This window comes from Camelina sativa, chromosome 14 (genome assembly GCF_000633955.1).
Source record: "Camelina sativa cultivar DH55 chromosome 14, Cs, whole genome shotgun sequence".
In the NCBI taxonomy this organism is placed as follows: Eukaryota; Viridiplantae; Streptophyta; class Magnoliopsida; order Brassicales; family Brassicaceae; genus Camelina; species Camelina sativa.
In genome coordinates, this window is record NC_025698.1 from 23,529,025 (window position 1) to 23,553,232 (window position 24,208).

Genomic DNA, 24,208 nt, shown 5'->3' on the forward strand with positions numbered 1-24,208 from the left:
TGTGTGTGTTTGCCTGCTGCTTGTTTATCGTTTTCGCATTGCGTGTTTTGTTTACTTGATGTTGTGGGGTAGATGGGTGGGGAGAATGCATGTTAGAGGGTTATCCAAAGATTACTCAATCCATTCCAATATTTTTGTCTTGCAGGGAAGACTAAAGTGTGTAGAGTTGGGGCAGCTAAGAAACCGGATATGATGTTTTTATGCTGCTTTGCAAAATCCTATGCCTTTTAACATGTTTTCTTCGAAATAGATCCATCTGTTTTACTTGTTCTTTGTTTTAAATGCAACAATGTACTAAGTAATAATAAAAGTTATTTTTATATATTCGGACAAGTGGAAATGGTACATGGCCTAGTGCGGGCCAGCATAACGCATCGTCCGTCCCAAGGGTTGAAAAGCCTAAAGGATGTGTGCAGCGGGAAAGCATAGCCAATAAACTGACTGAGGGACCTAATTCGTTGGTGGAACCTCGGACGGATCATATACGGTTGCATTCATCGTAGCTTTCTCGAGCCGGTTGTGGTTTTTTGGCCGTAAGACGGTTCAGGGGCGTTACAAGTATGTTTCGGTTCAGCTTTGAATTTGCAGAAGATCTCTAGAAAGTTCTCGACAATAGGCCTTATCACTTTGACCAGTGGATGTTCATTTTACAACAGTGGGAACCGATTGTATCAGATACTTATCCCTCCAAAATCCCCTTTTGGATAGAATCCCAAGGCCTCCTAAACACTTTTGGAAACCTGAAATGTTTTAGATAATTGGTGAAGAACTTGACGAAGTGTTGGATATGGAAATCTCTATCTCCTCAGTGAAAGTTAAAGTTATGGTTGTTGGACTACAATCGCTCATAAAAGACACAATAATAGATTTCTCCAATGGCAAGGAAGCCCCTAATCCCTACGGAAATTTGCAGCCACCAAGAAGATCCCCTACTCCTCGATCTGTACCAAGCAGAAGTAGAGACTCATACAAGGAGCTTGAGAGATCCTATTACCCCACAGATTCAAGATACAATAACTCTCAATACGAACACACCCCGCGAAAGAGATCGTAAGAAGCCAGGGACTCCCAAATCACCCCAATGACCAACTCTAGAAACCGTGAATGCAGATCTCCCCCAAAAAGAAAACTTCCCTACCAAAGACACTCATCAAGCCTAGAGAGTAGCCACCATACCATTGTCCAAAATCACAATCCCCAATGGAGGGAAAAGGTAAACCAAAAAGAACTAAACTGGGCTAAATCATCTGAGAAGAACACCTTTAGACCGAAAATTAAAGACAGAAAAACCCCCACCCCGCAAACCCTCCTTGCCCACCACTAAAGATATCATGGGGGAACTGCAAGAGGTAACAATCCAAAACACATCTTGTGCTGATCCCACTGAAAGCCTGCCAAGGAAACAAAGAGTTTTACAAGGTCAAGTTAGAGGTCTGATGGCAGAGACTGCAGCACAAATTTTAACGCACACAGAGAGAATTAACCCTACTACCTTATAACCTTGTATGGAACCAACAATGTCCGCAGATCTGCCTCCTCACCCTGCTAATGTCCCAACCCAAGATACCTCAACTACAAAAAATAAAAGAGGGAGAACCCCACTTAATTGGACAAGTTTAAAAGCCTCTCTCAGTTTATATGGAGCCAAATCCAGCAAGAGAAACAGAGCTTTGATCCACAACTCCCCCAAAAGGAAAACAACCTCTAGGAAATACATTTTATCAAGCGAAAATTTTTAACGCACAAGGCAAAAGGAATTGTCCTCAGCCAGAAAGTACCTCCAGAGATGATGCAAATGGCCCGTCCACAAGCAAAGCACCACCAAACCAAACCCTCATACCAGCGATGGTGAAACCAAGGGTGGATTTTCACAATCCACCCCCTCTTTTCCTTAAAAGTTATCAGCTGGAATTGTTATGGTTTGGGAGATCCCACAACAGTCCGACGTCTAAAGAATATGTAGAAAAGCATACCTCCAGACATAATGTTCCTCATGGAGACAAAGAATCGCAACGAAGTTGTGCTCAATATGACTCAGTCTCTAGGTTTCTCAGAGGTTAGACTCATACCTCCCCACACCCCTAGAGGAGGAGGACTAGCCCTTCTATGGAATACCGATATCAAACTGCAAATCCTCTCAGAGAACCAAAATTTCATTGATACACACATTGAAGCCAAAAGGAGTTACATTTGTCTACGTAGAGCCTGATAAAACAAAGAGGAAAAATATATGGGGCCAGATCTCAACCATAGGCCAACACATATCAGAAGCATGGCTCCAAGCAGGCAATTTTAACGATATCATTGACTTATCTAAGAAGTCTGGAGGACCTTTACGACCGGAATGATCGTTTATTGACCTTCAAACCTTTATGTTAGAATGTGATCTCTTCGACCTAAGTTACTCTGGAAATTTCTTGTCATAGAGAGTTAAACTACAGGATCATGTAGTCTACTGCCGACTAGATTGGGCGATGTCAAATAGTGAATGGGCAACAACCTTCCCTTCAGGAAGAAGTGACTATCTGAGTTTTGAGGGCTCTGACCATAGACCACTGCTAACATATTTTGACCTAAAAAGGAAGAGGAAAAGAGGCATGTTAAGATATGACAGAAGACTCAGGAACAACCCCGAAGTCACAAAAATCATTATTGACAGCTGGAAAATAGAAATTATAGAAAAGGTGGAGCCAAAGCTTACTAGGTGCAGAAACGCAATTATCAAATGGAGCAGAGAAACACACCTTAATAGCCAAAAAAGAATAACCGAATGTCGTAGGAAACTGGAGAAATTCATGATAAAGCCAGAGGCAACAACTGAGACAATCCATGCATCAAATGAGGCTCTCAGTTTGGCATACAAGGATGAGGAAGAATTCTGGAAACAGCATAGCTGCCAACTTTGGCTCACTCCCAGTGATAAAAACACCGGGTACTTCCACACAATCACATGAGGCCGCTATACTATGAAGAAGTTCTCACTATTAGAAAATGAGACAGGGCAAGCTGTCTATGATGAGGACCAGATAGTGGAGGTTATCATATCCTATTATACCACACTGTTCACTGCAAAAGAGGGAGAAAGAGAATCAACAATTTCATAAGCTATTAAACCGTGCATCACAAATGAAGTAAATAGTAAATTAATTGACTTACCTAGTGTGGCAGAGATCAAAAGGGCATGCTTCTCAATCCACCCTGATAAAGCTCCAGGCCTGGATGGCTTTTCTGCGAGCTTCTTCCAAACAAACTGGCAGACAATAGAGAATCAAATTATCCTTGAGGTTCAAAACTTCTTCACCACCGGTATTCTCCCTGCAAACATAAATGTTACACATGTTAGACTCATTCCAAAGACCAAGAGCTAAAAAAACATGAAAGAATATAGACCAATCGCCCTCTACTCCGTATACTACAAGATCATCTCTAAAATTCTCACTAGCAGGCTCCAACCAACACTCCATAAGCTGATCTCTGCAAACCAATCTGCTTTTGTCCCCAAGAGAGTCATTACGGGTAATTTCCTAATCACCCATGAAGCCCTTCACTACCTACATACATCAAAGGCCAAAAAACGGTGTTATATGGCAGTTAAAACAGACATGGTTAAAGCGTATGACAGAGTGGAGAATTTATCAGGTTGGTAATGAAGAGACTTGGTTTTCATCCCAAATGGAGAAATTGTATTATGCAATGCATAACCACAGTCTCGTACACTTACCTTATAAATGGAACGGTGAGGGGACTTGTCACCCCACAAAGAGGCATCCGACAAGGAGACCCTCTTTCTCCTTTTGTCTTCATCCTGTGTAGTGAAGTCCTATCGAGCCTCTGCAACAAAGCACAATTAGATGGCACTTTGGCAGAAATCCAACTGGGAAAAGAAAGCCGTAAGGTAAATCACCTACTCTTTGCTGATGATACAATGTTCTTCTGCAAATCAAAGAATCAATAATGTGCAGCCCTCAACAAAATTCTCAACCCACTCAAGTCCACCATTACCTTCTCAGCTAAAACCGAGGAAACCATTAAGATCAGAGTGAAAACTCAACTAGGAATACAACAAGAAGGAGGAAAAGGTAAATATTTGGGTAATCCTGTTCACAAGCATTTTAGACAGGATTAGACGAAAGTAAAAAGTTGATCCTTCTGAATCCTATCTATAGCAGGCAAAATGGTGATGTTTAAGTCAGTGCTTTCAGCCTTAACAACCTATACCATGTCATGTTTTAAGCTACCAAACTCTATGTATAAACAAATACACTCAATCCTCACACTGTTCTTGTGGGACTCCTCGATGGAGAAAAAGAAGACGTGTTGGGTGTCATGGACAAAACTGACAAAACCAAAAAGAGAGGGAGGATTAGGAAGTTTTAATGATCCTTTATTGGCAAAAACGAGTTGGCGAATACTTACAAACCCATCATGTCTGTTAGCAAAAGTTCTCCTTGGGAAATAATGCCATAGCTCCTCTTTCCCTGAATGCAAACCGCCAAATAATACCTCTGGAGAGGAATATGTATTGGCAAAGATCTACTAAAAAACAACCAGGCAAAATCATCGGTAATGGTCAACAGACCTCCATCTGGTATGACCCTTGGCTCTCACAGAATTCCCCATCCATTCCAATGTCCTCCTCTAGAATCCTCACAGAATTTAAAGTTATCACATATTTTCTATCCAAACTCTCTAGAATGGGATGTAGAGAAAATTAAGTGTACCTTCGCAGGTTCAGCAGAAGACATACTGGTGATTAGAACAAGAAAATGTGGCGCGACAGATTCCTTTGCATAGCAGCCAACACCAACAGGAGAATACTCAGTGAAAACAAGTTACTATGAAAGTCTAAAAGAGAAGGATAGTAATACAACTAACCAAACTCAGATTCAAGTCTTTTATTGGTCCAAGGAGATATGGAAACAGAAAACTTCCCAGACGGTAAAAGTTTTCCTTTGGAAAGCATTGAGAGGCACCCTATCGGTGGGAAATAATCTTGGAACAAGGGGGATAAACACTGAGGCTAAACGCCCGTTCTGTGGGCAAGAAGAATCCACTCTTCATCTCTTCTTCACTTGCGACTTTGAAACCCAAATTTGGACAATAGCTCCTTTCAAGAACCCACTAAATCTAAATCAGCTTGAATCCTTCAGATCTTTATTTGAAAAGACCAGCTTGTTAATAAGCCTTCCTCGTTGTGGGCTTGGAGACTGTCCACTTCCCCCTTGGATCCTATGGGCGATATGGAAGACAAGAAACCATATGCTTTTCAATGCAATAAAAAAACCTCCTCGTGAAGCCCTAACCCAAGCTATCATTTCCGCCTTGGAATGGAACTCAGCCCAGATAACCCAACCGACCAACACCCCGATATCAGTAAGGAACCACCAGATCGACATCAACCCTTCTAAGATCAGATGCCAAATGGATGCAGCTTGGAACAGTGAACTGAAAAAGCTGGATTTGGATGGATTTTTAAAACGGAAGATGATAGGACACTCACTGGATCCGACCACAACCCTCACACCTGATCCCCGCTATCGGCAGAAGCAATCGCCATATAACATGCGATGCAAGCAGCACTTGATCTAGGATTTACAAACCTCTTAATCGCTTCAGACTCCAAGCAAGTCATCAAAGCCATCACAAAGGAGAACTCACACAAGGAGCTCCATGGGATACTATCAGATATCCTACATCTTTCCTCATATTTTCATCAAATTTGCTTTTTGTTTATCTCAAGGAATTTTAATCATGAAGTCGATGTGTTGGCAAAAGAAAATCTTAAACGCTATGTACCAAACCCGGTTTAGGCTCTTTAATCAAATTCGACTTTCGAACAAAAAAAAAGAAGCTATATTAAAAAATAATTAAAAAAATGTTAGAATTAGATAGTGAAAAGGTAGCTTAGATATCTTGAGATATTAGAGAAGTTAGGATTCTACTTTCTAGGAAAATTTATAATTTGATTCACTTAATCGTGGAAAAATGGACACTACAGGAAATATATGGGTATTGATAGCACCATAAGATAGTGTTTTGTATGTATATGCTATGTTTGACTGAATCGTGATTTAAAGATAGCATTTTGTATATTGTAAACGCTACAAATTATTTAAGCGGTATAATAAAAGTGAAGCGGGACAATTTTTTGGTTCTAGATCTTTATTATCCCGCTATTGAAAATGGTAAGAGGGGAAAAAGTAAAATTTTGGCTAAGGCAAAATAAAAGAAAATCCGAAAAGTCATTTCTCATTTTTTTGCCTAAGGCAAAATCATCGAGAAGTTCTCGATCTCTTTCGATATCACTCGATTTCTTGAGATATTGAGCTCAAAATCTGCAACTCTCACTCGATTTCTCTCAATCTCACTTGCTTTCTCAGTCTCTCCCTCTAATTTGCACTTTATCTCACTCGATTTCTCACTGTGTCTGCTTGATTTCTCAGTCTCTCAACTCGATTTCTCACAATCTTCCTGGAATCTTCAATAGGTATGTTTTCATTCAATCGTAGCTTATTTGTTCGTTGGAATGGAAAACCATTTTGATTAGGGGCTCCGATTCTTGGGTTGTGTGAACATTGATGCGGAAGTTTGTGATTTTGTGTATCGATTTTGATTTTGGGTTTTGATTCTTAGTTTCGGTGAACATGCATGTCGAAGTTTGGCACATTTCTTGTTTCAATTTTAATTTTCTGTTTCGATTATGATTTTTGGGTTTCGATTTTATGTTGATTGAAACTGTTCTTCATTTATCAATTTCATAAATGGCGAAGACAAGAGGAGGTAGAAGAGATAACACTACAAGCTGCTCCAGCAACAACACTAAAGGTGAATAAGAAGAGAAAAGCAAAGAAAGTGGCTAGGAGAAGTAGTACTAGAAGCAAGAAAGTGGCTGCTCAATATGATGAGGTAGAAGATGTTACACCTCAAGCAATGTCTGAAGATGAGAAAGAAGATTCTGAGAAGGGTAATGACAAAGATGTAACACCGGAGGCTGATCAGACTGAGAAAGCAATGTCTGAAGATGAGAAAGAAGATTCTGAGAAGGGTAATGACAAAGATGTAACACCGGAGGCTGATCAGACTGAGAAAGCAATGTCTGAAGATGAGAAAGAAGATTCTGAGAAGGGTAATGACAAAGATGTAACACCGGAGGCTGCTCAGACTGAGAAAGCAATGTCTGAAGATGAGAAAGAAGATTCTGAGATAGAAGGAGAAGCTTGTTTGACTGGACAGGAACAGCAGGAGGATGAAGAAGAAGCTGCCAATATGGAAGAAGATGGTGTTGGCATTGGTCAAGATAATGCGATTCCTAGCAACACGGATGAAAGAAGTCAGGTACCAGAGGAAAGAGTGAAAGAAAGAAAGAAAAGAGGACCAACAAAGATGCGTAAAGTGGCTGAAAATCCTAATGAAAATGTTTCAGTTACTTTCAATGACTTTGGTGATCACGTTGGACCTTGTTCAATAACATTATCATCTTTTCTTAATGTCCTTGTGAGGGAACACGTTCCGGTTACACTTTCTGATTGGAGAAAAGTTGATGCAGTGACTAAACAAGCAATGTGGGGAAAAATTCAGATATATATTTATATGCAACTATTTTTTGTTGAACAGATATGAAACATGCTTTACCTTTGCTTGTTGTATGTGATGCAGGGGAGGTTTAACTTGCAAGAAGAATGGCATAAAGTTGTTATTTTCAAGCAAATCGGAAATATCTGAAGGGTTGGAAGTCAAGGCTATTGTCAAATGTACGTGCTGCGAAGACTGCTGCTAAGAGAATAGATTTAAAACCCATCAACATCCCATCCATTCAAGTGTGGAACTCTTGGGTTAGGAGCAAGACTAATGCAGCTTTCACGGTTAGTTATCTACAACTAAGTAAATTTCTTGTTTATATGTCATGTTTGATAGATTTAATCACACTGATATTTATAATGTAGGAAATAAGTAACAATTACAGGAATATGAGACAAAATCAGATTCCTCACACCACCAGCCGCAAAGGAATGCTTCGTTTAGTTGATGATATGGTAATAATAGTTGTCAAATATCTATATATATTGTATATCTTGTTAGAATAAAATGGTATTGAGATATGTATGTACTTTATATAGAAAAAAAAAAGAGTAGAGACCCAAATAAGGTGACTAGGAGTAAGGTATGGATTGCGGGACACACTCATGCTGATGGTAGACCCGTGAAGCCTCAATTTGCTGAGACTATTTTAAGAATTCTGGAACTTGTTATATTGTGTATAATTAATGGATTACGATCAATGAGTTTTCTTGTGTTTAAATGTTTGTATCAGGAACAAATACAATCACTTGATAGTCAAATGGACTCTACATCAACTGCTGATAACATAAGAGAAGATGTTGTGGGCAAGATTTTGGGAAAAGACAAACCTGGATGAGTAAGGGGGTTTGGTAGAGGGATTATAGCTACTAAGTTAGCATTTCTCGGACAATGCCCCTTAACTCTTCAATCTCACTTTTCATTTCTGCAATCTAGAGTCGCAAAGATGGCAGAAATGAAAAGTGAGATTGAAGAGTTAAGGGGCATTTTCCGAGACTTAGCTGGAAAGAAGGTAATCCATTTCGTTATTGTTCGGTCAATTGGTTTGGTTTTAAGACATTTACGAATTCCTTTTCCTTATTTCAGACAAGTAATGGTGATACTGAAACATCTGAGAGTATTGGTGGATTCAAAGAAGGAGTTAGAGTACAAATACTGGATTGGATTCAATCAGGAGATGTAGTTGTTGGTGAAGGAGAATTCTGTTCTGCTGAACTGATGTACAAAATTGGTCGTATACCAATTGGTCCTAATGCAATGGCTGTCCTTGTTAAGTTAGCACTAAGCTCAGACACTTCTCTTTGGAGGCCTACAACGGATGTGCTATATCTTGAGGAAGCTGTGGGATGCAAAATACCTTGGCCAATGAACAAGGTGCTTTTGTATAAGGATCCAGTCGCTTCTGAAGATGTATCCATGGTAAAGTTTTTAAATCTTCATTTCTTGTGGTGAGGTGATATATCTCTAATCATTAGCTTCTTACATTTTAGCAAAACAAGGAAGGTGAAACTCGAAGATGCAAAATATATGATTGAACTAATGAAGACGATGAGGTTATTGCTGAAGGTGTTGTGTGCTCATCTAACTCCAAAGAGAAGGTTAACAATATACCTCTAGGTCCAAGTGCTGTTTGTATTGAAGTTGTGAAGGTGTTCAATGAGAATGCTCATTTGTGGAGGCCAACTACTGATATTAGTTTAATTGGTGATGCAATTAACGAGAAAATCGCATGGCCAGTCCTAAAGATTGACGACACGGCTGGAACCACTAAAGATGCAACACTACCTAAAGTCGAGGTATCTTATTGAAATTAAGTTATTTCATTTGTTTGTCTGTTGATTGATGTTGGAAATTTCATTGATGTTGGAACTTGCTTCTATTATTTGCTTTGAGTTGTAGAGTCCAGACAGCAATAGTTCCACCAAAAGTCCAAAGCAGAAGTGTTTTCTTTTAGATTGCAGCAACTCTGGACGTAAGGTAGCTGAAGGAAGAGTAGTTTCAACAGATCCGAACGACTCGTGCCATCATGTACCACTAAGTACAAATGCAAGCAAGGTCTGGGTTGAAGTGGCTAAGATTGGTAATGCAAAGGTCTCGAGGTCAAATTCAGAGATTGAATACATTTCTGATGCAATAGGTTCAGTTGTAGCATGGCCAAATGATAAAATAAAGTTTGTGTGAAACTTTGACAATTTTCAGTATTGCTATTTAACGCTTATTGTGTTTTGGTATTGTAATGAATTTTTATTTTGGTTAATGATAGTACCAATTGCTTAGCTAATTTATCTCAAATGTCACTAATTCTCATAATTATCAATTTTGCTAATTGTTGGAATTTGATCGGTGCTGGAAATTTTGAAAATTAAACCGGTTATGGCTAATTAAGTCAATTGTGAAATCATGGCTGATTAAACCGGTGCTGGAAATTTCGAAAATTAAACCGGTTTGGAGATGTCTAAATTGAGTCGAGTATGTCTAAACGGGTTTCGATTATGTCTAAATTAAACTGGTTATGTCTAAACCGGTTTGGAGATGTCTAAATTAAACCAGTTTGGAGATGTGAAAAACAACCATTTCAATCATATGAAGTTAGCCATTTTGATTGTATATGTTTCAAACTTTCAATTGAAAGTTTGCTTTAACGTAGTTGTTTTATTTAGGTTTCTTATGCAATCAAATTATTCACCGGTTTGCTAAAAATTTGTATTGTTGTGCTTCCTTTGTGCGCTATAATCAAAAACATAAAGTTAAAACTCTAATCCTCAAACATTATAGTTAAAATTCTAAATCCTAAAGTATAAAACATAAACACTAAAGTAAAAAAATATAAACCCCAAAGTCTAAACCCTATACCCTAAACTAAGTCTTAGTGTTGGAATACTAACTTATATTAATTGTTCTTAATTATAAAATTTATAATTATAAGAAATAATATTCTAAAATATGAAATACTTATATTGATATTTTTTAAAAAATAATTTATATTTTTTGATTAATAACCTATTTTATATGATAATTTTCGGATTTAAAATGAAAAAAACAACAACTCTTAACAAATGAGAAGTAACCTCCCAGATTGTAGGACGAATCCTACACCGTTAGATAACGCCGACTAGGATCTCAGCCATCCTTTCTTATTGTAGACGCGACTAATGTACACCGTTGATCTGTCTCGCTAACTTTGATCTGATCCGTTCTTGTTCTTAGCCAATGAGCAGTAACCTCAGAGATATCAATCTAAGCGAAACCTACCCCGTTGATCTGCCTCGCTAACTTTGATCTGATCAGTTCTTGTTCATAGCCAATGAGCAGTAACCTCCGAGATTGCAATCTAGGTGAAACCTACACCGTTGATCTGTCTCGCTAACTTTGATCTGAGCCGTTATTGTTCTTAGCCAATGGTGACTAACCTCTGAGATTGCAAGCTTACAGAACACAACTCATCTTTAGGGTTTACCAAAACTTCCCCAACTCGATTTGAGTTCAGGAAATCGTTTCAGAACGGATCCATCTCCATCGTGACCAAATGGATAAAACGTGAATTTTGCTGCCAAGGTATACAGTAAATTCTATCGAGCTTACTTTATATTAACTGATTGAAAGAAATATAAATTCTTTTCCAATTTATAATGTATGAATAGTATCGAGTACTTAGAAGGAGCAACAAAATTCGCCAATTCATCAGCAAGAAGATTGGGCAATCTGTGTGAAATGCTATGCCCATGTAGAGATCGCCGCAATTTAGGCCATCAGTTTATAGATGAAATTGTTGAGCATCTAGTGATAAGAGGTATGGATAAGAAGTATAAGACTTCTTGTTGGAGTATTCATGGTGAAAAAGAGCATCTACAGAAGCCAGTGGTCCTCAACATCAAACAGAGGCATTTGACTTGTTTAAGACAACATTCTCTATGGGTGAAGGTGAACCAAATCAGAGGAATGATGATGAAGCTTTAGAGGCAAACGACGATGAGGAAAAAGTTAAGAGAAGCTGAAACTCCATTGTACTCTGATTGTATCAAATACACAAAGGTTTCAGAAATTATATATGGGACTTTACAGATTCAAGGTTAAGAGTGGTGTGTCAGAGAACTACTTTGATCAGCTGTTGGATTTAATTCAGGACATGCTACCTGAAGACAATGTACTTCCGAAGAGTTTAGCTGCAATCAAAAAATTTATGAAGATATTTGGTTTTAGATACGAAAATATTCATGCTTGCAAGAATTATTGCATATTACATAGGAAGGAGTTTGAGAAGTTAGATAGCTGTCCAAGATGCAAAGTTTCAAGATGGGAAAAGGATAAGCACAATAACGAGATAAAGGTTGGGATTCTAGCAAAGGTCCTTAGATATTTTCCAATCAAGGACAGATTTAGGAGGATGTTTAGATCAAAAAAGATGGCTGAAGATTTGCGGTTGCACTATACCAATTGCACTGAATATGGTACATTGCGACACCCCGTTGATTCTATATCATGGGCACAAGTGAATGCTAAATGGCCAGACTTTACTGCTGAACCAAGGAATCTTCGACTTGGAATTTCTACAGATGGGGTGAACCCTTTCTCCATGCAAAACACCAATCACAGCACATGGCCAGTGTTGTTGGTGAACTATAACACGCCTCCGACTATATGTATGAAGGCTGACAATATAATGTTGACTTTGTTGATCCCTGGTCCAACAGCTCCTGGTAATAACATAGATGTTTACTTGGCACCACTGATAGACGATTTAAAAGATTTGTGGGTTGAGGGTATTGAAGTCTATGAATCATTTGCGAAAGAGAATTTCACACTTAGAGTCATGCTGCTTTGGAGTATAAGTGAATATCCAGCCTTAGGAACATTGTATGGATGTAAAGTGAAGGGGAAACAAGCCTGCAATGTATGTGGAAAAGATACACTTCCAGATGGCTTAAGTTTAGCCGTAAGTTTGTCTATATGGGGAATAGAAAGAGACTACCGTCTGGCCATCGTTACAGATATAAAAAAGCTTGTTTTGACAACACTGTTGAGGAAGGGAATGCCAAAAGGATACAAACTGGCGCTGAAATATATGAGACACTACAAGCTTTTAGGAATGAATTTGAAAAACCTCTAGACAAGAAAAATAAAAGAAAAAGAACCGAGTTGGAAGATGATGAGGTGGATCAAGAAGAAGAGTCTGAAGAATCAAATGATCTATGGCGGTGGAATAAGAGATCAATATTCTTTGAACAACCTTACTGGAAAGTAAAGTAAAGTTATTGAGTAAGCCTAACAGTTTATTCTTTAATGAATAGTTTAATAACTTTAAAGTTATTGAGTAAGCCTAACAGTTTATTCTTTAATGAGTTAGGATTTGCCTGTTCGTCATAATATTGATGTTATGCACGTAGAAAAAAATGTGTCGGATGCTATATTGTCTATCTTGATGCAAAGTGCTAAGTCAAAAGATGGTTTGAAAGCAAGAAAAGACTTAGAAGATATTGGAATCAGAAATCACTTGCACACAGAGGTCAGGGGAAAGAAAACATACTTACCTCCAGCAGCCTATTGGTTATCCAAGAAAGAGAAGACCATTTTCTGCCAAAGGTTATCTAAGTTTAGAGGTCCTGATGGTTATTGTGGTAATATTGCGAATTGTGTTTCAGTTAACCCTCCAAATATAGGTAGTTTAAAGTCGCATGATCATCATGTCCTAGTACAAAACTTGTTACCGGCTTCATTAAGAGGGTTGTTACATAAGGGTTCTAGGATTGCCATAAATAGATTATGCAGTTACTTCAACAGGTTGTGTCAGCGCATCATCGACCCGGAGAAACTTATGACAATGGAGACAGAGTTTGTGGAAACAATGTGTCAACTAGAGCGCTTCTTCCCTCCATCCTTTTTTGATATCATGTTCCACCTTCCAATACATCTATCAAAAGAGGCACGTTTGGGAGGACCAATACACTTCCGCTGGATGTATCCCTTCGAAAGGTTTGATGTACTTATTTGCTTCAATATATGTATTTCCTGCAATTATGTTCAACTAATATTCATTTCTTAACTGAGTTATAGGTACATGAAAACACTTAAGGCTTTTGTTAAGAATCATGCAAGGCCGGAAGCATGTATGGCTGAGGGGTATTTAGCTGGAGAATCTGTTGCATTTTGTTTAGAGTTCCTTAAAGATTCAGTACCAGTTCAAGAAACAGTTAATCGCAATAAAGATATTGAGGCTGATAGAAGCGTGGTTGAAGGTCGATCTCTGCAGAAGGGTATCGAAGTTACCCTATCAGATAAAGATAGAGACATTGCACATCGCTATGTGCTAATGAACATGGCATCTTTGGATCTTTATGTCGAGTAAGAGGTAACCCTTTATGTTTCATCTACTAATTATTATTATAATTTCATTCTCAAAACTGTTGTTCAATGTAAAATCAGGATGCATTTGGAAAAATTACAAGCTAATGATGCTCGATGTGCTAAAAATGAAACTTTGTTATGGAAAACCCATACTGAGCAGTTTGCACAATGGCTTAAAATAAAGGTTTCCAAATGCAACTTGTCTTCTTGATTATTTGTTATACAACTTGTTAAATTGACTGATTAGGTTGTTAGCTTCATGATAATGTTTTGCTTGATGACTGGTTAGCTTATCTTGTAGCTTGATGGCTGGTTTTCTTGGAACAGATTGTTAGCTTATCTTGTAGCTTGATGAATGGTTTCCTAGCACAGATTGGTAGCTTCATGATCATGTTTTGCTTAATGACTGGTTAGCTTAGCTTTTAGCTTGATGACTAGTTTTCTTGGCACAAATTGTTAGTTTCATGATCATGTTTTGCTTAGTGATTGGTTAGCTTAGGTTGTATCTTGATGAGTGGTATTCGTGATTATCATTTTAGTACTTCTGCTTGATGATCAAGGTTGGAATTTTACTGTGGCAGATTCATTCAGACGCAACAAATAGTCATTCTAAGGAGATAAGGTGGTTGGCATTTGGACCAAGAAATGTTGCTTTAGCATATAAAGGATTTATCGTTAATGGGCAACGTTTCATACAGATGCGGTTAAGCAGAAGACACAAAACAGTGGAGTAACTTATGAAGTATTTAGCATGTGTAGATCAAGTGCTCGAGATATGAGACAAGTCGCTAATATGCTTAGATATTATGGAGTGATAAAGGATATTTTACTTATGGACTATCACATGTTCAAAGTGCCGCTGTTCAGATGCAATTGGGCCAACACAGGGAATGGTGTGAAGGAGGAAGATGGTTTCACTCTTGTCAACCTTCATATGAACCAAACAGCCTATTTGAAAGATCCATTCATTCTACCTTCTCAAGCAAAACAAGTTTTCTATTCTAGGGAAGTTGATAATTCAAATTGGTATGTTGTTATGAGAGCACCACCTAGAGGGTATCATGAGTTGGAAACAGAAGAAGATTTAGGTGCTACACCTTTGCCTTTCCAAGAAGTCGATGATTTGGATGATGAAGCTTGTGATGATGATAGTGTTTATGTTAGGGATGATTGTGAAGGCTTGTTAGTGGTCGATTGATAGGTGTTTGTGGTTTTTGTAAACAATGAAATTTGTTATGGTTTTCTAAACATTTAAATTTTTATATATTTTGTATTAACTTTAATTGGTTTTTTTTTACAAATATTCGAAATAAAATTTTTATATAAAATAATAAATAATTTGTAATTATTTTTAATAAATAAATTATGAATAATTTAAAAACAAACTAATAACACAAAACATTTGCTATCTTTGCTATAGGTAAAATCAAATTAATGAGTTTTAATAACATTTGTATCACGTTACTATACATATTAACAATTGCACAGTAGACAACACTATTGTTGTATAGTTAACTATAGCACACCAACAATCCACTATTCAAAGTGTCTGACCTACTATAACGGGCGATCTCATAGCGTTTTAGGAAACGCTATAATTATGAACTCATAGCGTTTAACGACCGCTATTAATACCCACATTTCCTGTAGTGGGATATTCTGTTTCTAACAAAATAATGAATTAGGGAGATAAAAAAAAATTAGAAAGAAAAGGTTTTTTTCTTGGTTCAGCAATTATAAAAAGGTGATGTAAAGCCATAAAAAGTGATGCTAAATTACCAGTTTTATAAGAATCAATACAATTTTTTTTTGATGTAATTAGTATATTTATCAGCATCACTTTTTAGTGATGTAAATCATATATCATTTTCTTAAGTGATGTAAATTAATACATTTATATCAATATGTAATAGTGATACAAATTACTTTTTATTTACATCTGTTTTAAACAATTGATGCCACACAAATTAAAACGACATTGGTTATTGCAAATGATGTTACATTTTAAATTTTTGTATCAATTATAAATAAGTAATTTAAAATTGTATCACTTAGAAGGGGGTATTAAACATGGATTATAGAAGATTTTGTGGAATTATATAATTTTGGATTTTGGAAGAATTAAGTGAGTTTTTATGATATTTGGTGGAATTGATATATTTTTTGTTAGTAAAAACGAAAAACAGTTTGTGACTTTGTGAGATTATAAAAGAATAATAACAGTGATTGTAGGAGATTTTTAAAACAAAAGAATGGATTTCAAATAATATTGGGACGAGCTTTGTTAGGATAAAATGGCTCAGGGAATATACTCATTACTCATGCTCCCACCACTTGCCTCCTTCGAGAATCTCACATCGTTTTCATCGCGAGGATGAGAAACTTTTTGTAAGTGCATCATCTAGTTCTACTAATTCAAGCCACTTCAAATTAACATTAAAAAGGTTAATTTGTTTGAAAAACGAGTTGCACATATCTATCAAATGCTAGTTACGTTGTTAGGATTTCTTACATGGCCCTCTAGAAGACTAGAAGAGATTCCTCGAGAAACGCAATGATGTTAAAAGCAGCAGCAAAACCGCCACAAACAAATGAGACGAACTTCGCAGTAATGGAGATGATAGGTGAGGGGAGTTGATATGGTTTACCTGTTGTAGAAACAAAACGTGTAGAAAAGGCAGGAAATTTTTGAAGCTTTACTAAGAAAGCAGAATTAAGCTCTGTTAACAGTTAGAGAGAGGAAGGAAGAAGAAACTGATTTCTCATTAATTGAAGTTTGAAGAATTACATCTTTGTTATATACTAAGCATATTAAGAAAAAGGAAACTTAATACACTTAATACATTTCAACTATAATATATAATATAAGCTATACTTAGTATAACATTATAGTGTTTAGTAGAGAGTGAAATGGTCTCGCCAGTAAGGGTTTGGTAAGTATATCCGCTAGTTGATTCCCTGTAGATACATGAAGTACCTGTTGAACACCAGCTAGAACCCGATCTCTCGTTCTGTGTAAGTCAATCTCCATATGTTTGATATGTTCATGAAAGACCAGATTATTGGAAATGTGAGTAGCGGCTTTGTTGCCAGAATCGCCTTCACAGACGGCACCTCCACATCACTATTACTTGCAATCATGATGTCATCAACATACATTAGAAGTGCTATAAAAGATGAATCGGTCATTTTGACAAATAAAGTGTTTTCAGAAGGAGCTTGTGTAAAACCATTGTTCAAAAGAACAGTTGAGAAGCACTTATACCATTGGCGGGAAGCTTGCTTCAAGCCGTAGATAGAATTCTTCAATCGACAAACTGGACACGGTGGCAAGACACCAGAAACTGGAGTATAGCCAAGAGGTAAGCTCATGTAGATTTCCTCCTCAAGGTCACTGTGTAGAAACGCACTTGTGACATCCATTTGACAAAGACTCCAACCCTATTTAGCTGCCAGACCAAGAATAAACTTCACACTCCCCATCCTAGCAACAGGTGAATATGTTTCAAAGAAGTTTACACCTTCATGTTGTGTGTAACCCTTGGCCACTAATCGAGCTTTATATATTTCAATACTACCATCAGCATTGTATTTTATGGTATAAACCCATTTACACCACAACGACATTTTTACCTAGGGGTAATGAAACAACCTCAAATGTGCCAGTTACCTCCATATTATCAAGCTCCACATCCATAGCCCTCGTCCATTTCTTACAATGGATGGCTTGCTTAAAAGAAGTAGGTTCTGTTTCGAGAGAAAAAGAAAGAACAATAAACTGATATGGGTTTTTAATGTTGGTGTAAGAAAGAACAAAAGAAAGAGGATATGGTGTTTTATGTGTTTGTGGAAGAGGGATTGGTGGAGAGATACGTGCAAGATCACAATGGTAATCGGACACTAGAGGGTTTTGGTCTAGCATTGTGTAAAGAAACAATACCAGTATCGGATGTAATAGTCTCTGTGGGATTGTGATCGACACTAGAGGGTGTATGATATTGAGATGTATGAGTAGATGATGCATGAGATGGTGATGCAGGAGTAATCATCGATGTATGCATCACATCATCAGGTAAAGCAACAGAGATAGGCAAAATACTTCAGTTAAAAATTGTTGGTGGTGAAGATACAGATATATCATGAAAAGGAAAAATGGTTTCATGGAAAACAACATTTCAAGAAACTGAAATAGAATTTGAATTTAGATGCAGAACCTTATAGCCTTTATAATAAGAGGCATATCCTAAGAATACACACTTATCAACACGAGGACTAAATTTATGGCGATCCTTTTGTAATGTTGAAACATAACACAAACAGCCAAAAGTCCTAAGTAAAGCATAATCTGGTTTGCGATTAGTGAGTAACTCATAAGGTGTTGCATTATTAAGTAAAGTAGATGGAGTTCAATTAATCAGAAAAACTGCAATCAAGACACAATCACTCCCATATGCTAGTGGCATGTTTGATTGAAAAAACAGAGCTCTAGCTATATTTAAAAGGTGTTGATGCTTTCTTTCAACAATGGAGTTCTGTTGAGGAGTATAAGCACAAGAAAATTGATGGATAATGCCATTCTTCTTAACAAGTTCTGTAAAAGCTAATTCTGGGGCATTATATCTTCTGATGGTCTTAATAGAAGATTTATCTTGAGTAAGAACTAACTGTATAAAATCTTGAAAATATGTAAAAACTTCTCTTTTATTTTTTAACATGTAAACCCATGTAGCTCTAGTACAATCATCAACAATAGTAAGAAAAATTTTATAACCATCTACAGACTCTGTTGAGAATGGACCCCATATATCTAAGTGAAGTAAATCAAATGGTAAAGCTGACAGTTTACTATGAGACTCATATGAAAACTTTTTCTGTTTAGCTAAATGGCAAACAAGACAAGGAGACAAACTCTTTTTAGACTTTGATACAGTACCCGAAATATGTTGTAGCTTATCAGAAGATAGATGTCCAAGGCGAGTATGCCAGAGATCTTCATCAACCGTCAAGGATCCACATAAATGCGATGAAGACGAAGATGCTAAAGAAGACGAAGCATGTGGTGCAGAGGAGTCAAGTTGCAATATGTAAAGATTAGGCAGTAGTATGCATTTACCAATCACCAAGCCCTGAATAAACTCCTAAATGAAACATGAATTAGCAAAGAAATGGGCAGAACAATTACAAGACTTTAACAAAATACTGCCAGAGATGAGATTAAATTTGAATGATGGAACATGTAAAACATCATGCAAAATGAGTGAATGTGTGAGATGAACTATGCATGTATGTGCAATTTCAACTCTAGTGTTGTTAGGTAATGAGACCATTACACCAGAGATAGGAACAATTTCTCTAAACAAGGCTAAATCAGAACAAACATGCGTGGTAGCACTAGTGTCTATAATCCAAGAACCATGAGGAAGATTGGTATAGAGAGATGATAAACATTGGTGTTGGAAAGTAAGATGTTGATTTCATAACAAAGAGATGTAGAAGGAAAATGTATAGTACCAACAGAGGATTGAATAGCCATGGCACGATGTTCAGAAATGGAACAAACCTTAGAAGGAGCCTAGTTTTCTAGAAGTTGCATGTACGTCGAGAGTTGTTGGATCAGAGGTCATCTTGCTAACATCCAAGTTAATTGCATTCAAAGCAGGTGGAGGGACATATGACGAAGAAGATGTGATGTTCGCAACTGTATGAGCCCTCAGATGATACTGTGAAGTGATAGACTGAGATTGACCTTTTTGTTGAACATTCTGTGGATTAGCCATACGTTGAGAGTGATAGCCAGAAGAAATACTCTTGAAACCAGGAATATAATCAGGAGGATATCCATGTAACTTGAAGCACTTCTGAACAACATGTCCTGACATCCCACAATGAGTACAAAGAGGACGAGATTTCCTTGGGCGATATGTATTCTGAACAGCATAAGCCACATTATCTATAGGACCTTCATAGGTAGGAACATCATATACAACTATAGTAGGAAGACCAAAAGTTTGAAAAACAACACCATCAGTTTGAGTAGGCTTAGTAATGATCTTTTGCCACTCATCTTGAGTCACCATGTGGAAAGCATGCTCGATTGATGGCATAGGCTTGATCATTAAGATCTGGCTTCGAGTGGCTTCATATGAGTCATTCAAACCCATCAAAAATTTAGTTACACGGCTCCTCTGTTGCAATTTCTCCCACAACAAAGCAGCACTACTTTCACACTTGCCACAAGTGCAAACAGGCAGCCCAATATAGTTCTTGTGCTCCTCCCAGAGAGTTTCCAACTCAGTGTAATAGGCAGTTACATCCATCGCTCCTTGTTGAATTGAACTTAGCTTCTGCTCTATTTCATAAACTCTGAGAGCATCCTTCCATATTCCTTCTGCTGTTGGAATAAACAAAAAACTTTGGCCTATTTTATTGGACACAGAATTCATTAACCAAGTAGACACCATATCAATGCAACGTGACCAGGATCCAAAATCTCGATGATCTGAGGATGGTTTAGAGATCGTACCGTCAATGAATCCAAGCTTGTTCCCGACATTAAGTGTCATTCGCATGGACCTTCGTCATGAGTTAAACTTTGCATCTGTTGTCAATCTATCCGAGACTAAAACTAATTCGACAAGATCAGTTCCATGAAGAAAGTAAGGATTGTTGTATTGATCAGGTTGTTGAATTGAATCGGGTACTGAATTCGCCATAACCAAGAATGCGATAAAGAAAGAACGGATCTAAGAGTTACGCCAAGTACTCAATCGGTTAAAGATACCGTAAGAACACTTACATTGAGAATTGAAATCTGATTCAATCCGACTGAAACCCAGTTATTTTTTAGATTGAAGAACAAGAGAGATACAACGATGAGAACATGGACTAACCATTTTTTCCTATGACTTTTTATTATTATTATATTGGAAACAAATAATAAATCCAATGAAATAACACCTCTAGAGGTGAGATTTTCTCATTTAAAATTTTCAAGTACAAAAGTATTCAAAGTCTCCTAAAATCAATGTTTTGGGTTTTTCTTTAAAAAAGTTTTATTTTGAATAACAGTTGATTTGATATAATTTTTACAAATTATTGATTAAATAACAAGATACTGTAAGGTTATTTTGAATGATTTTATAGAAATCTCATATTCAATAACACTGGATTTGGTAAGTGTTTTTAAAATCACAAGTTGAATAACAAGTGATTTTAAAAAAATCTAAAATCTTCTAAAATACATGTTTAATACCCCCTCCCCCCTCTTAGTTTTATGATTCAGTTTAATTGATTTAATTTAAGCTTTTCTTTGTAGTAATCTATCTATCTATAAAGTTAGTTATTCTCTCTTCTCCTTTCTGCCACAATTTTCTTAACTGCTTCCTCTTCTACTTCCCGTGGGCCCATTTCCATTTATCAACAACTCTAAGGTATGTGCATTGGTAGGTTCTCACTGAATTTCTCATAATCAAAATAAATCAAAAAGAAAAAAATAATAATATTTTAATAAAAAGGAAGAAGAAACGATTCTCAAGGTTTCCAATACGAGAAACCTTGAGAAACTCATAAGATCCATTTCTCATGTGACACATGTCACTTTCTAAGTTGTTAGAATTTGTTATAATAAATTAACTCCATAAAAAATTTGAAATCTTAATTAAACAGTTTATTTGTTATTATTTGTTTTTTTTTTTATAAATCATAAAATAAAACTAGCTATTTAACAAGTTCTATTTTGCATAATATTATTTAGTTCATATTATTTTAAAGTAATATTAATTGATATTATATAAAATATAACTAATTAATAAAATTAAATTTATTTAATAAATAATTTAGTTTGTTTATAAAATATTAATAATGTTAAGATAAAATACAAAATAACAAAATAAATATTCAAATAAAATTATCTTAAAATATAATTTATATTAAAAATAATAATATTGTAAGAATGAGAAACTCATTGGATTTCTCACACCAATGGACATACAAAATTAATCAAAAGTTCTCAAATTTATCTACACTAAAAAAACTAATATTATATTAGTGAGAGATTAATTTGAGTCTCTACCAATGCACATGCTCTAATATGCTGCTTCAGTATGGCTACTTCCTAAGTTCTGTTTCATCATCAACATCAAATATTTCTCCCATTATTGGCCCATAATACTAAAGAAGATCTAACCTTAAAATATCATATATCCACTCTAATAATTAACATCGCATGCTCACCTTCCTCTTTGTCGTTCTCTATGGGGGGTTAGGCCTTCTCTTTCTCTACCTTCCTCGTTCTCTATGGGGGGTTAGGCCTTCTCTTTCTCTACCTTCTCATGTGCTTCGTCCTCACTACCTTCGAGTTTCCCACCATCATAAGTTCAAATCCATTCAATGCAATTACCATGACTCCATTCCTCTATTAAAACAAAAGTTGAATTAGATTTAAACTATGAAATTTCACCTACATTTTATTCTCAGTCTATTTTCTTATCTTTAGTTTTCCATTTGGTATTTTCATAAAACCGCGAATACACTTTAGATGTGTTCATTTGTTATCTTTCTCAGTTTTAAATTTAAATACATTAATATGATTGTTTACGGTAACAACTATAACTAACGCATTACTATGTAATTACAAGGTCTACGTCTGTACTTAACATATGTTCAAAACCTTATATGCTTCAGTATGTTCACTCTTAACTACAACAAAGCCCAAAACAATAAAAATGCTAATCAAGAGAATTCTTTAAAAAAAATATATATATATAATAATGAATGAGAAAAAAAAGAGAGAATCGATGCTAAAATTGCTTAGTCTAGAAACGTTCTTCATATCAAATAAACAGGTGTCATTTTTTTAATGGATACTACAAATAAAAAATAATATATATATGTTTAAAATAATACTTTTTTAAAAAAGAAATCTTACATTGTTGCTATGTTGGTCTTGGTCTAAGAGCATATGCAATGGTGAGAAATTCTCACAGTTTTTCAAAAAATTATATTTTATTATATGTAATTTAATTTAATTTAATTTAATTATATATAATTTTATTTTTTAGAATTCAAAACCAATTACAAATTGACATATGAAAAGTTAATCTCTCAAAATTCTCAAATGAGAAATAGATTCTCACTCATACTTTTCATTATTTTTATTTTTATATTATTGAGAATTCAAGTGAGAATCCTCCGATACACATGGTCTAATATATCAATATTTACAAGCCGTAAAACAAAACCAGAGACTGATCCGGCTGATCTAATCATAACCCATGTTTCTTGCACAATGAACGAGATAATTTATTGTTTTCTTTTTGTACTTGGCAATTTGACAACAGAACAGCAACTATTCTTTTATGTTTGGAGCTTACAGCTCGCGTTGTGACCCAGAATCTCTCCTCCAGTTTTTGTTTTCTATTTGAAAGTTCTTTTTCCTGAGCAGATTTAACGATCGACAATAATTCGAATTAGACACACGTACGTGTTTCCCATGCCGTTGGAACTCAATTCTTGACAAGTTGAGGCATTTAGACAACAACCCTCCAAAATTCAGGAATGGCAAATTGTCACCTATGAGATGTGGCGAGACGGCAAGAAAAAGGTAGCTCTACTACTCTAAGTACTCTCCCACTGGATCTTTTTTCAATTTTGAAATGTTAGTTTATTAAGAAAAAAATATTAATGAATTTTTTTTCAAAAAATATAGACTAAAATAATCCAGAAAAGAAGATAGAACTCTTCGACGGATTTGCTAGACTAAAGATGGCTGAATTGCGGTAGTCGAGGGCATAAATCATGTTTTAAGATTGTTCTGTGAGGAATAATACGAATAGTGCCGTCTCATTAGATCTGAGGGTCCTTGGAAAACCAAAAAAAAAAAAAACAAAGTTTTTACTAAAATTTTTTATTTTTGTAAAAATGGACCCTTTTCTCTTGAGAAATTTTAAAAAAAATTGTTTTGGACCCATGGCAAATGCCTATGTTGCCTATAGCCTAAGACGGCCTGAATACGAAGAAGTTGGCCTAAGAAATGGAACGACCATGTCTCTAATCATTTATCTCTCACCAAATCTAGACGGAGAGCCTACTGTCGAAGGTGGAAGTGAACTGATGTGCTACTGCTGGAAAGTATCATTCCTGTCCAACGTCACGCTTTGGTCTAGTAGTAGATATGCAATATCGGACCAAAAGTGTAGGGAAACTACACAAAATCTATGTTCTGGTGAACAAAAGGTGACTTGATAAATGTTATCAGAACAAAATCCACACAAAATCCACCAGTTCAACG

General features: G+C 36.2%; 2 protein-coding genes across 2 annotated transcripts; one reads left to right on the plus strand and one right to left on the minus strand.

Moving 5' to 3' along the window:
* On the plus strand, positions 6,183-8,416 carry LOC104743909 (nucleolin-like). Its single transcript, XM_010464940.1, has 7 exons — positions 6,183-6,200; positions 6,444-6,487; positions 6,771-7,562; positions 7,657-7,751; positions 7,819-7,862; positions 7,944-8,033; positions 8,312-8,416. The coding sequence occupies exons 1-7, from the start codon at positions 6,183-6,185 to the stop codon at positions 8,414-8,416; spliced, it is 1,188 nt and encodes a 395-aa protein (XP_010463242.1).
* On the minus strand, positions 19,482-20,237 carry LOC109128723. The gene has a single exon (XM_019235578.1). The coding sequence runs from the start codon at positions 20,235-20,237 to the stop codon at positions 19,482-19,484; it is 756 nt and encodes a 251-aa protein (XP_019091123.1).

Bases quoted from the DNA above. Each gene is read 5' to 3' on its own strand.
- LOC104743909 (XM_010464940.1), top strand. The intron at 7,752-7,818 runs GTACGTGCTGCG...CATCCATTCAAG, and splicing joins AGTCAAGGCTATTGTCAAAT to TGTGGAACTCTTGGGTTAGG. The intron at 7,863-7,943 runs GTTAGTTATCTA...TTTATAATGTAG, and splicing joins AGACTAATGCAGCTTTCACG to GAAATAAGTAACAATTACAG.
- LOC109128723 (XM_019235578.1), bottom strand. From the start codon at position 20,237: ATGGATGTAACTGCCTATTACACTGAGTTGGAAACTCTCTGGGAGGAG.